We start from the raw sequence: 14,219 nt of genomic DNA, 5'->3' as shown, positions 1-14,219 counted from the left end.
GTGTTCTGTGGTCTGACGAGTCCACATTTCAAATTGTTTTTGGAAATATTCGACATCGTGTCATCCGGACCAAAGGGGAAGCGAACCATCCAGACTGTTATCGACGCAAAGTTGAAAAGCCCGCATGTGTGATGGTATGGGGGTGCATTAGTGCCCAAGGCATGGGTAACTTACACATCTGTGAAGGCACCATTAATGCTGAAAGGTACATACAGGTTTTGGAACAACATATGCTGCCATCTAAGCGCCGTCTTTTTCATGGACGCCCCTGCTTATTTCAGCAAGACAATGCCAAGCCACATTCAGCATGTTACAACAGCGTAGCTTCGTAAAAAAAGAGTGCGGGTACTTTCCTGGCCCGCCTGCAGTCCAGACCTGTCTCCCATCGAAAATGTGTGGCGCATTATGAAGCGTAAAATACGACAGCGGAGACCCCGGACTGTTGATCAACTGAAGCTCTACATAAAACAAGAATGGGAAAGAATTCCACTTTCAAAGCTTCAACAATTAGTTTCCTCAGTTCCCAATCATTTATTGAGTGTTGTTAAAAGAAAAGGTGATGTAACACAGTGGTGAACATGCCCTTTCCCAACTACTTTGGCATGAAATTCTAAGTTAATTATTATTTGCAAAAAAAAAATGAAGTTTGAGTTTGAACATCAAATATCTTGTCTTTGTAGTGCATTCAACTGAATATGGGTTGAAAAGGATTTGCAAATCATTGTATTCCGTTTATATTTACATCTAACACAATTTCCCAACTCATATGGAAACGGGGTTTGTATTTGTAAACCTTACCAAAATACCCGATTCTAGTAAAACTCGCATAGATTCAATATTACAGGCATTTTTAGACAAAAAAAGTTGTTTAGATGTTAAGAAATGCAGTTAATTTGCCATAATGATTATTATTAACTTAAGGGAGCGGCTCCACACTGTGTATGGAGATACATCATTTGCTGCTACCTAGTCAGCCGGGGGACTAATAGTTCAAACAATATGACCACAGGGTGTGATCGGCATTGAAAGGCCTTAATCTGCAATGGCGATCACGTACCTTTTCTAGAAAATAGGCACATACCGAGTAATGAGTCGTCTTTCTCCGCGCAGACCACAACGGCAAAGGCTACGGCTCGCTGCGAGAAGAGGCCGTCAAGCTCTTCTACTGCCTGCAGCAGCTGGAGTTGTCGCGGGACCCGGTCCCCATCATCCAGGGTGTGCTGCAGACCTGCCTGGACCTGCGGCCCCTGCGCGACGAGGTCTACTGCCAGCTGGTGAAGCAGACCAGCCACACGCCCGCCCCCTACACCGCCGCCCACCTGCGCTACTGGCAGCTGCTCACCTGCATGAGCTGCACCTTCTTGCCCGGCGCCACCGTCCTGAAGTACCTGAGGTTCCACCTCAAGAGGTAACTTTAGCTTCCTTGGACAGTTGGTTGTAAGCTACCTGAACAAAACAATGAACTTTGACACAGCCAAGCCAGCAAAAACGTTAAAATATCTAAACAGCGGATATTTATCCATGAAAATATGAAGCTGCTGCTGATGATGATGTGTTTCATGCAAAAGCATCTTGAAGGAAATACCGTAGAAATCCGCTTTCCGAGGTTCCATTACTTCATAAACTATTTTAGTTGTTTGTACTACACTCTATTGCAGTGGTTCTTAAACGTTTTCCACCAAGTACCACCTCAGAAAACACTTTGCCCTCCAAGTACCACCATAATGACCAATGTTAAAATACAGTAGCGTAGTAGGCCTAAGTATTCATTAAAAACCGAGGCAGAGATTTTGTTGAATATTTTTGCCCAATGTAACACTACACACAGTTTGAACAGTAACACTGTGTTGGTAGGAAAATAAAACACTCCACTTAAAAGATTACTTAAATCCTTGGTGTATCACTAGATGGAGCCCCAGTTTGAGAATTTCTATGATATTGTTTTTCATATGATATTTGTTACTTAAAAGTTCATTTTTCTTTCTAAAAGGGATGTTTCATGTTAAAATGATTGTGGTGCACCAATAAAAATAAGTTAATTTTATTTCAAAGGGCGACAATGTTTTGCAATAAGAGCTATTCGAAGTACGAGCTGCGTCCATGAGGAAATTGTTTTATTTTTAGAATATGGCCATTAAAATACCAGCTGCGGACCAAAAATAGCTCTTATGCTGCATTTTGTATACCCCTGGTTTAGATACTTTAATCTGCCATATTTAATTTTTTGGACAAATTTTGAGAAGTCTCAATAGTGTACTGAAAGTGTGTTTATTGAGCCTTTATTTAGACCGCTTAGAACAGCCCGCAGCTTGGTTACACCACTGCATCCGACGCTTTGCATTGGACTTGGTGATGTATGGCTTAGATGCAGCTGCTCGGCCATGGAAACCCATTCCATGAAGCTCTCTGCGTACTTGATTTTATGCGGCCAAGTGATTAGGACACCTGATTCTGATCATTTGGATGGGTGGCCAAATACTTCTGGCAATATAGTGTATTATTCTCCAAGGGCTCCAGGAACAAATTAATATTAGAACAAAAAAAAGTCAGTTTTGCATAAGGAGGACCTGTAAGTCAGTGTGGAATTGATTGTTAATTAATTCTTCATCTTAACGGGAAGATATAAACATTTTATCAGTCGACATCCCAGTGAGAGCAGACTTTGTACAGTAAGTGATTGTTTTACTATGTTTGGAATTTTTATTTCTTGTTTAGCACTTAGCAATAACTTTCTGGATCTGCTTATCACTCAGCTTCTAAAACTTGTAGCTCATCCTCTTTATATTCAGGCTCAAAAATATAAGGTTCTGGAACATCATTTGTCGCAAAGTAAACTTTGTTGTCTGTCATGATTAGCAATAGTTGTAAATGACGAATGCCGCCGTATGCTTAAAATTAGAGCTGGGCGATATGGGTAAAAACTAGAGATGTCCGATAATATCGGACTGCCGATATTATCGGCCGATAAATGCTTTAAAATGTAATATTGGAAATTATCGGTATCGGTTTCAAAGAGTAACATTTATGACTTTTTAAAACGCTGATGTGTACACGGACGTAGGGAGAAGTACAGAGCGCCAATAAACCTTAAAGGCACTGCCTTTGCGTGCCAGCCCAATCACATAATATCTACGGCTGTTCTCACACACAAGTGAATGCAAAGCATACTTGGTCAACAGCCATACAGGTCACACTGAGGGTGGCCGTATAAACAACAGTAACACTGTTACAAATATGCGCCACACTGTGAACCCACACCAAATAAGAATGACAAACACATTTCGGGAGAACATCCGCACCGTAACGCAACATAAACACAACAGAACAAATACCCAGAACCCCTTGCAGCACTAACTCTTCCGGGACGCTACAATATACACCCCCCATGCCTCCATCTCAACCCTGCCCACCTCAACCTCCTCATGCTCTCTCAGGGAGAGCATGTCCCAAATTCCAAGCTGCTGTTTTGAGGCATGTTAAAAAAAAAATGCACTTTGTGACTTCAATAATAAATATGGCAGTGCCATGTTGGCATTTTTTTCCATAACTTGAGTTGATTTATTTTGGAAAACGTTGTTACATTGTTTAATGCATCCAGCGGGGCATCACAACAAAATTAGGCATAATAATGTGTTAATTATCGGTATCATTTGATATCGGAATCGGTAATTAAGAGTTGGACAATATCGGAACATCGGATATCGGCAAAAAAGCCATTATCGGACATCTCTAGTAAAAACTATATCACAATATAAGTTTTTTTTTATATTGATTTGTCTTCGTTTGAGGCCAGTTGCAGTACTGGCTGCAACCAGCAGAGGTGCTGTCGCTTCGGTTAGCTGTGCAAAGATTCTGTTATAGTATTAACAGCTGCTTTGTTTCATCTGCTCTTGGACCATCTAGTCCATGAAATTGGAGCTGGGATTGATCTTCCTGTACGCATGTTGCAGCACATCAAGTTATTCAGAGCACCGAGTTCTGAGACGGAGGAGAAAGAAAAAGCATCTCGGCGCCATTGTAGGCTTCGACATTGTTAGCGTCTGCAGTCTTTTTAATGCAGGGTTTGCAGCTCCGAATCAGCCACTCATGCATGCTGATCTGCGCTATTAGCGGGGCGCTAATCCCCCCCCCGACCCCCCCGCCACGTTTTCTGTCCCCCATCAAAGGGCCGCTGGGGCCCTTATCTATATGTCTGCGCCTGGTATGAACATTTTGGCTCACGCAGCGCACATAACCCTTTTTTTTTTTTTTTTAATATTTGCCGCCGCTGCTCTCACGCACTTTGTTCTGAGGCTGCAGCTGGGCAGCGCCAAGGCTGGAGCGGGGCCCAGGTAACCTCCCACTCCTGGCCTGAGAAGCCCCCCAGAGAATGTGTGGGCTGGCAGGGAAGAGAAGTGGGCAAGGAAGCAGCAAAAAAGGGGGTAAAGTAGGGATCAGTGGAACATTCCTAATAAGTGTCTCTCTCTCCAACAGTCTTTGAACGCCTCTTTTTAATGTATTTATATAGAACATAATAGTCTCCTTCCTTTTTGGGTTTACACATGCTCATAACTTCATTTTTTTGTATTTATTCTAAATTCTCTAGCTTCTTTTGGTTTCTAAAAGCGCGGCTTCATGCGTCCAGCCTGGACGTTCCGCCGGGAGGAAGTGGCCCTCGGGTCCGTGCCAAACGGAAACACCTCTTCCTGTTTGGCGCGCTCGGTCAAAGTCAAACATGTTTTGGGTTTTTTTTCTCTTCGCTTTGAAGCTGTTTAACGTCCCCACTGAGCTAACGTGTGAACATTTTGTCAGCGGCTCAAAGAAAATAGAGAAGAAAAAAGAAAAAGGGTGTCGTGGTAAACACTACTTAGTTACACTTTGTCTTGCGAGGGCTTAAATTCAGTCTATTGTTAGTACCTGTATGCTAAACTCAAAAATGGTGAGTGTACCTGGTAGTCAACAACGGTACCAATTTTTCGGTACTTTTGTGTGTCAATGAATGTTAATTGTTTGATAATATACTTTTTTTAATTTAACATTGAGTTGATATTAACTGTGCTGTCCATTTGTTTTATATTGTTTTCCTACACTTAGTCTCATTTGCAAGTATTATATATTAGAGGTCCCCCTCTAGTGGGTTCCTTGGACCACCACACACTGCCACGAGAGCCCGGATTTCAGGGTACAACACTGTTTTGTTTTCATAAATCTTGCCAGCCTTTTGCTTTCCAGCAAAATGTCTCTTCTTAGTCCGTCTCTCTCTCTCTGGCTCCTACTCCAACTGCCGTGTCTCGTCCCGGCTGCTGCTAATAAAGGCGACAGGTGATGAGATAACATCCCCTGTCGCTGTCTTCGAGGCCGGTCCCTGCGCACCCCGTTCCGCGGCAGGCCCGCAGGCCACACCCCCTTCCACATATATATTAGACTTTTCATGCTAGTCTCATTTGCAAGTATTAAATAGTGGACTTTGCATGCAGTTGCAATACCAAAACATTAGAGGGCAGTAGTGTATATAGGCTAGGGCAGAGGGCCTACAGTGTGTTGCCTCAGGTAGAAAGTAGTCTTTGCCATTAAACTGAATGTGCTAGTCTAGTACCTAGTACATGGTAGTCAACAACGGTACCAATTTTCGGTACTTTTGTGTGTCAATGAATGTTAATTGTTTAATAATATACTTTTTTATTTAACATACAGTTGATATTAACTGTTAAATTAAACTTAATTTATGTTAAGATTTCATATGAATACGCAAACACCATTATTAATATTGATATTACTAATAACGTTGAAAATATCAATCATTATGTATAAATATGAATAACGCTATATACATATTTTTATTTCATTATTAATGATAATACTAATAGGCATGATCATAATAACCATCATTACGTATAATAATGTTAGAAATAATATGAATAATTATTACATAAATTAGTTAATACAAAATGTTAACATTAGTAATATTATTCATAATTATATCAGTTAATACAATATTTCATGGTAATATTATATGATTATTATGATACTAAAATAGTTAATGATGATAATGAAATAACAATACTAATACGGATATATTATTGATACTAATTCAACATTAATCATATTAAGTACAATATAAATAATGCTATACATAACATAAATAATAATCATGTTATTATAAACGACAGTATTAATAGTGATGTCGATAACATAAATATTAATGATGAAAACATATAAATAATATAGTAGTGATGATGAGAGGATAAATGTTGTAAAAACATGTCAAGAAGGAAAACAATAACATAATGACATCATTGTCGTGTTATATAGTAGACTTTGCATGCAGTTGCAATACCAAAACATTAGAGGGCAGTAGTATATAGGCTATGGCAGAAGGCCTATGGTGTGTTGCCTCAGTAGGAAGTATTATTTAATATTACTGCCACTACTACACTGCTATTGCTATTACTACTACTATGACTGGCTACAATACATAATACATACCGGTAGTACTACGACTATCACTATTACTGCGACTACTTCTATTTCTACTGCTGTCAATGTGACTTCTACTACTATGTATACTACTCTGACCTTTACTGCTATTGTGAACGGTACTACCCATCTGCATTATTGCAAAGGGTCCTTAAAAAAACAGCAGAAGGCTCCTGTAACTCTGACAAAATCTGTAGACCAAAATCCAAAGTCTACTATAGAGCAGTGTTTTTCAAACTTTTTTGAGCCTAGGCACATTTTTTGCGTTGAAATCATTAAAAAAAAAAAACGAAACTTCAGTAGACAGTAAAAAGTCGTCGCAATTGTTGGATATGACTTTAAAGCATAACCAAGCATGCATCAATATAGCTCTTGTCTCAAAGTAGGTGTACTGTCACCACCTGTCACATCACCCCCTGACTTATTTGGAGTTTTTTTCCTGTGTGTAGTGTTTTAGTTCTTGTCTTACGCTCCTATTTTGGTGGCTTTTTCTCTTTTTTTGGTATTTTCCTATAGCAGTTTTATGTCTTCCTTTGAGCGATATTTCCCGCATCTACTTTTGTTTTAGCAATCAAGAATATTTCATGTTCGGATGTACTTTGTGGACGCCGTCTGCTGCTCCACAGTAAGTCTTTGCTGTCGTCCAGCATTCTGTTTTTGTTTACTTTGTAGCCAGTTGAGTTTTAGTTCCGTTCTGCATAGCCTTCCCTAAGCTTCAATGCCTTTTCTTAGGGGCACTCACATTTTGTTTAATTTTGGTTTAAGCATTAGACACCTTTTTACCTGCACCCTGCCTCCCACTTTTCCTGACATTTACAAAGCAATTAGCTACCGGCTGCCACCTACTGATATGGAAGATTATTACACGGTTACTCTGCCGAGCTCTAGACAGCACCGACACTCAACAACAACACATCATTTGCAGACTATAATTACTGGTTTGCATAAAATATTTTTAACCCAAATAGGTGAAACTAGATAATCTCACGGCACACTCGTGGTTGAAAAACAGGACTGTAACCCATTTCAAATTCCCTGTTTTGTCCTTCCACAGGTGACTAATTAGCTTTATTCCTTGCCGATATTAGACACCATTTAGAATGTGACTTTCTAATCACAGGATCCAGAACCAGAGCCCCGATTCCGAGATGGACAACTACGCGTCTTTCATCAGCGAGTCCCTGGACAAGACCAAGTGTCGCGAGTGTGTTCCGTCCTGGGAGGAGATCCAGAGGCTGATGAGCCGGCAGGAGATGCTGTGCACGGTGCACTACCCTGGACCCGGGTCCTGTCAGCTCTACATCAGCTCCCACACCACCGCCAACGAGGTCTGACCCCCTCGGCAGTAACGTTCTCCCGCTGTATTTTTCTAAAGTGGAGCGTGTTCCTCAGGTGGTGCACAGGATGCAGCACAGGCTGGGCTTGAAAGACAGCAAGAACACTTTCGCTTTGTACCAGCACACCCCGCTGTGGGAGCAGCCCGTGTCGGGCGGCGCGCTCATGGCCGACATCCTCACCAGGTGAAAGTCCTTCACTCGCCCACAACCTTTTCCACTTCCTGTTCGCAGAACGCCAACACAGCGGCCTTTGTGCTGCTCTGGTTTCACATAGTCTATAATGTGTGTGTGTGTTTGTGGGTGTTTGTGAGTGCAGCATCTCCAGCAAAGAGTCCAAAGGTCAGCTGAAACTGTGCTTCAAACTCTACTGCCTGCTGGACGCTGACAGCATCTCTGTGGACAGCATGGAGTATCTCTTCCTCTTTGAGCAGGTAATAACACACCTTTTCTAGTACTCTCTACATGAAGTAATAACACACCTTTTCTAGAACTCTCTACATGAAGTAATAACACACCTTTTCTAGAACTCTCTACATGAAGTAATAACACACCTTTTCTAGAACTCTACACACACTACATGAAGTAATAACACACCTTTTCTAGTACTGTACACACTCTACATGAAGTAATAAAACATATTTTCTAGTACTGTACTTTGAACAGGTAATAACACACCTTTTCTAGTACTCTACACACTCTACATGAAGTAATAACACACCTTTTCTAGTACTGTACACACTCTACATGAAGTACTAACACACCTTTTCTAGTACTGTACACACTCTACATGAAGTAATAACACACCTTTTCTAGTACTGTACACACTCTACATGAAGTAATAACACACCTTTTCTAGTACTGTACACACTCTACATGAAGTAATAACACACCTTTTCTAGTACTGTACACACTCTACATGAAGTAATAACACACCTTTTCTAGTACTGTACACACTCTACATGAAGTAATAACACACCTTTTCTAGTACTGTACACACTCTACATGAAGTAATAACACACCTTTTCTAGTACTGTACACACTCTACATGAAGTAATAACACACCTTTTCTAGTACTGTACACACTCTACATGAAGTAATAACACACCTTTTCTAGTACTATATACACTCTACATGAAGTAATAACACACCTTTTCTAGTACTGTACACACTCTACATGAATAACACACCTTTTCTAGTACTGTATACACTCTACATGAAGTAATAACACACCTTTTCTAGTACTGTACACACTCTACATGAATAACACACCTTTTCTAGTACTCTACACACGCTACATGAAGTACTTTGAGCAGGTAATATCAAATACTGTACACACTCTACATGAAGTAATAAAACATATTTTCTAGTACTGTACTTTGAACAGGTAATAACACACATTTTCTAGTACTCTACACACTCTACATGAAGTAATAACACCTTTTCTAGTACTCTACACACTCTACATGAAGTAATAACACACCTTTTCTAGTACTGTACACACTCTACATGAAGTAATAACACACCTTTTCTAGTACTGTACACACTCTACATGAAGTAATAACACACCTTTTCTAGTACTCTACACACTCTACATGAAGTAATAACACACCTTTTCTAGTACTGTACACACTCTACATGAATAACACACCTTTTCTAGTACTCTACACACGCTACATGAAGTACTTTGAGCAGGTAATATCAAATACTGTACACACTCTACATGAAGTAATAAAACATATTTTCTAGTACTGTACTTTGAACAGGTAATAACACACATTTTCTAGTACTCTACACACTCTACATGAAGTAATAACACCTTTTCTAGTACTCTACACACTCTACATGAAGTAATAACACACCTTTTCTAGTACTGTACACACTCTACATGAAGTAATAACACACCTTTTCTAGTACTGTACACACTCTACATGAAGTAATAACACACCTTTTCTAGTACTCTACACACTCTACATGAAGTAATAACACACCTTTTCTAGTACTGTACACATGCTACATGAAGTACTTTGAGCAGGTAATATCTAATACTGTACACACTACATGAAGTAATAAAACGTCTTTTCTATTACTGTACACACTCTACATGAAGTAATAACACACCTTTTCTATTACTGTACACACTCTACATGAAGTAATAACACACCTTTTCTAGTACTGTACACACTCTACATGAAGTAATAACACACCTTTTCTAGTACTCTACACACTCTACATGAAGTAGTAACACACCTGTTTTAGTACTCTACACAATCTACATGAAGTAATAAAACACCTTTTCTAGTACTGTACTTTGAGCAGGTAATAACACACCTTTTCTAGTACAGTACACAGTCTATATGAAGTACTTTGAGCAGGTGGTTACACATTATTTCCAGTACTGTACACTCTACATAATAGTTTATTTTACTTTACACGTGTTGACACCAAGTACTTCTGTTTGGTGCTGTAAGAATTTGAATTGTACATTTGCTATTACTACTACTACTAGTATCAGTACAACTATTATTAAATGTACTATTACCATTACTGCTGCTACTACTAGTATAACAACTACTACTACTACTATTTGTACTATTGCCATTTCTACTACTATTATTACTATGACTATCACTACTAGTATTAGTACAACTACTATTACTACTACCATTAGCCATTATAATACTACCACTACTAGCGCTACTGCTAAGACTATTACTATCAGTACCGCTATTATTACTATCACTACTACCTACGTGTACTATAACTGCTGCTGCAGGTGAAAGTAGAAAAAGAGAATATTGTGTACAAGGTGAAAGTAATATACTACTCATAGTACTAATGTACTATGACCACTACTATTAGTATTAATATTATGTATACTACTATGACCTTCACTACTATTACTACCAATTTTACAACTACCACCAGTACAACTACTTCAACCACTAGAACTACTATTATTTGTTACTTTTATTACTGCTATTACTATGACTATTACTACTACCAGTACAACTACTTCAACCACTACAACTACTATTACTTGTTACTTTTATTACTGCTATTACTATGACTATTACTAATACTAGTACCAGTATAGTACACCTATTACTATTATTACTGCTATCACCAATACTATTACTACCACTACAAGCTATACTACTACTATTACCATTTGCCACTTTACTATTACTGCCACTACTACACGGCTATTGCTATTACTACGACTACTAATACAATACATACTCTGTGCTACTATTACTACGACTATCACAATTACTGCGACTACTTCAATTTCTACAGCTGTCACTGTGATGACTTCTACTACTATGTATACTACTCTGACCTTTATTGCTATTACCACAACTATTATTGCTACTAGTACAACTACTTTAACTATTGTTTTATATTGCTCCCATTAATAATACTATTATTACTATAAGTACTCATTTTATGACTATTACTAGTAGTTTTATCACTGTTACTACGACTACTTGTATCACTATTACTACTAGTACTACAAATATTACAACTACTATGACCATTTTTACTATGAATTCCATTACTACCACTATTACTATTACAACTGTGACTTATTTTACTACTAATGTTACTATGACTACTACTATTACTACAACTGTTAGGACTACTAGAACACTACTTTAACTACTATGAGTATTTATATTACTATTAGTACTCTTTCTATTACTACTACTATTATCACATGTACTACTTGTATCACTCTTACTACTACTGTTACAATTATTACAACTACTATGACTTTTTTTTTAACTACTATTACTATTATTTCCATTACTATTACTATTATTAGTACTACTACTACCATGACGACGACGACTACTTCTACTATTATCACTGATAATACTTTGATTATTGTTACTACTAGTATAAGTACAACTACTACAGCTATTACTACCTCTATTCCTAATGCTACTACTACTACTATGAATAGTACAGCGTATACTATCACTGCTACTGGTACAACTTATAGAAACACTGTTACTATTATGAATATTACTACTACTATTACAATAACTGCTATCAGTAATATTACTTCTACTAGTACTACTACTGCTACAATTTATATAAATACTGTTACTATAATGATTACTATTACTATTTATATTACTACCACTACTATCAGTGTTATTACTGCTATTGTTACTACTACTGGTACAACTTATAGAAATACTGTTACTGTTTTGAATACTATTACTTTCTAATATAACTACTACAATGACTGCTATCGGTATTATTACTGCTTCTAGTACTACTACTGGTACAATGTATTGAAATACTGTTACTATAATGATTACTATTTATATTACTACTACTACTACTACTACTATCACAATGACTATCAGGATTATTACTGCTACTATTACTACTACTGGTACAATTTATAGAAGTACTGTTACTATTATGATTACTACTACTATTTATAATATTACTACTACTATTACAATAACTGCGATCAGTATTATTACTGGTACTACTACTACTGGTACAACTTATAGAAATACTGTAACTATTATGAAAATTTCTACTATTTATAATATTACTACTACTTTTACAATAACTGCGATCAGTATTATTACTGTTACTACTACTGGTACAACTTATAGAAATACTGTAACTATTATGAATATAACTACTACTATAACAATAACTGCTATCAGTGGTATTACTGCTACCAATACTACTACTGGTACAACTTATAAGAAATACTGTTACTATAATGAATACTATCACTAGTTATTTTACTGCTACTATCACAATGACTGCTATCAGTATTATTAATCTTACTAGTACTGTACTACTACTGGTACAACTTATAGAAACACTGTTACTATTATGAATATTACTACAGTTTATAATATTACTACTATTACAATAACTGCTATCAGTATTATTACTGCTACTGATACTACTACTGGTACAACTTATAGAAATACTGTTACTATTATGAGTATTACTACTATTTATAATATTACAATGATTGCTATCAGTATTATTACTGTTACTACTACTACTGGTACAACTTAGAAATACTGTAACTATTATGAATATAACTACTACTATTACAATAACTGCTATCAGTGGTATTACTGCTACCAATACTGCTACTGGTACAACTTATAAGAAATACTGTTACTATAATGAATACTATCACTAGTTATTTTACTGCTACTATCACAATGACTGCTATCAGTATTATTAGTCTTACTAGTACTGTACTACGACTGGTACAACTTATAGAAACACTGTTACTATTATGAATATTACAAGTTTATAATATTACTACTATTACAATAACTGCTATCAGTAATATTACTGCTACTAATACTACTACTGGTACAACTTATAAGAAATACTGTTAGTATTATGAATACTATCACTAGTTATTTTACTACTACTATCACAATGACTGCTATCAGTATTACTGCTATGACAATGTGACTATGCCTTGTATCGTCACGGCAACAGGAGTACGCAGCAGAAGTGCTCCTAATGGAACATAATAGTGTAAATGAATTGTGTTCATTTCAAATGGGAAATAATTTACTATTTTTAGCATTATTTTACTCATGCATTACTGTTAAATATTTTCATTATTACTACTATTGATGTGATGATTATTAACGATATAATAATAATTATTATTTAATAGATCATTCCCTTCACCTATGAGATATATATAAAGATAAGAAACTTTGATGGGTTTTATGAGCTTGTACTTTTTTCAAATACCGGTATGTGCTTCTCACGTTGCGTTCTTCTTCACTTCCCGTTTGTTGCCCAGTGCCACGAGATGGTCGTGCGCGGACAACTTCCTGCCTGCGAGGACGACCTCCAGACGTTGGCGGCCCTCCGGCTCCAGTCCCTCAGGGGGGACTTCGGCACCCACGTGCCCTGCCCGCCATTGGACCAACTCTTTCCCGGCCACATGCTAGAGTCCCGCGTCCTGGTGGCCTTGTCCGCCCCGCAGACGCCGCCTTCCTGCCAGGTGGGCGGCCCCGCCTCGCAGCGCTTCCCCACGGGGCTCCTGACGGGGGCGCTGTGGAGCCACACGGCCACGGCGGCCCACAAGCAGAAGGTGGAGAGCGACCTGCGCCTGAGGAGCCGCGTGAAGGAGGAGGCGGCGGCCGTCATGGCGTCCATCCTGGAGCGCTGGAGGGGTCTGGCCGGGTACCACCGCAGAGACAGTATGGCCGCCTACCTCGCCATCGCACGCCAGTGGTCCGGCTTTGGATGCACGCTCTACGAAGTCGACTTTTATATTGTGAGTCCTTCATAGCTGAAGGGAATGATCTATTAAATAATTATTATTATATTGTTAACAATCATCACATCAATAGTAGTAATAATTAAAATATTTAACAGTAATGCATGAATAAAATAATGCTAAAA

The 14,219-nt window shown here is 38.1% G+C and overlaps 1 protein-coding gene across 2 annotated transcripts in view; it reads left to right on the top strand.

Annotated features, from left to right (window-relative positions):
• plekhh3 (pleckstrin homology, MyTH4 and FERM domain containing H3) overlaps positions 1–14,219 on the top strand; it is a 163,568-nt gene that overhangs the window by 142,883 nt on the left and 6,466 nt on the right. For both annotated transcript variants that reach the window (XM_061981952.2, XM_061981953.2), the window contains 5 exons: positions 1,111–1,408; positions 7,577–7,784; positions 7,849–7,976; positions 8,110–8,224; positions 13,612–14,091. In XM_061981952.2, the coding sequence (XP_061837936.2) occupies positions 1,111–1,408; positions 7,577–7,784; positions 7,849–7,976; positions 8,110–8,224; positions 13,612–14,091 (1,229 nt within the window). The remainder of the gene's footprint in view (positions 1–1,110; positions 1,409–7,576; positions 7,785–7,848; positions 7,977–8,109; positions 8,225–13,611; positions 14,092–14,219) is intronic.

This window comes from Nerophis lumbriciformis, linkage group LG24, assembly GCF_033978685.3.
Source record: "Nerophis lumbriciformis linkage group LG24, RoL_Nlum_v2.1, whole genome shotgun sequence".
Lineage (NCBI taxonomy): Eukaryota > Metazoa > Chordata > Actinopteri > Syngnathiformes > Syngnathidae > Nerophis > Nerophis lumbriciformis.
This window is presented reverse-complemented; position numbering and strand designations above follow the sequence as displayed.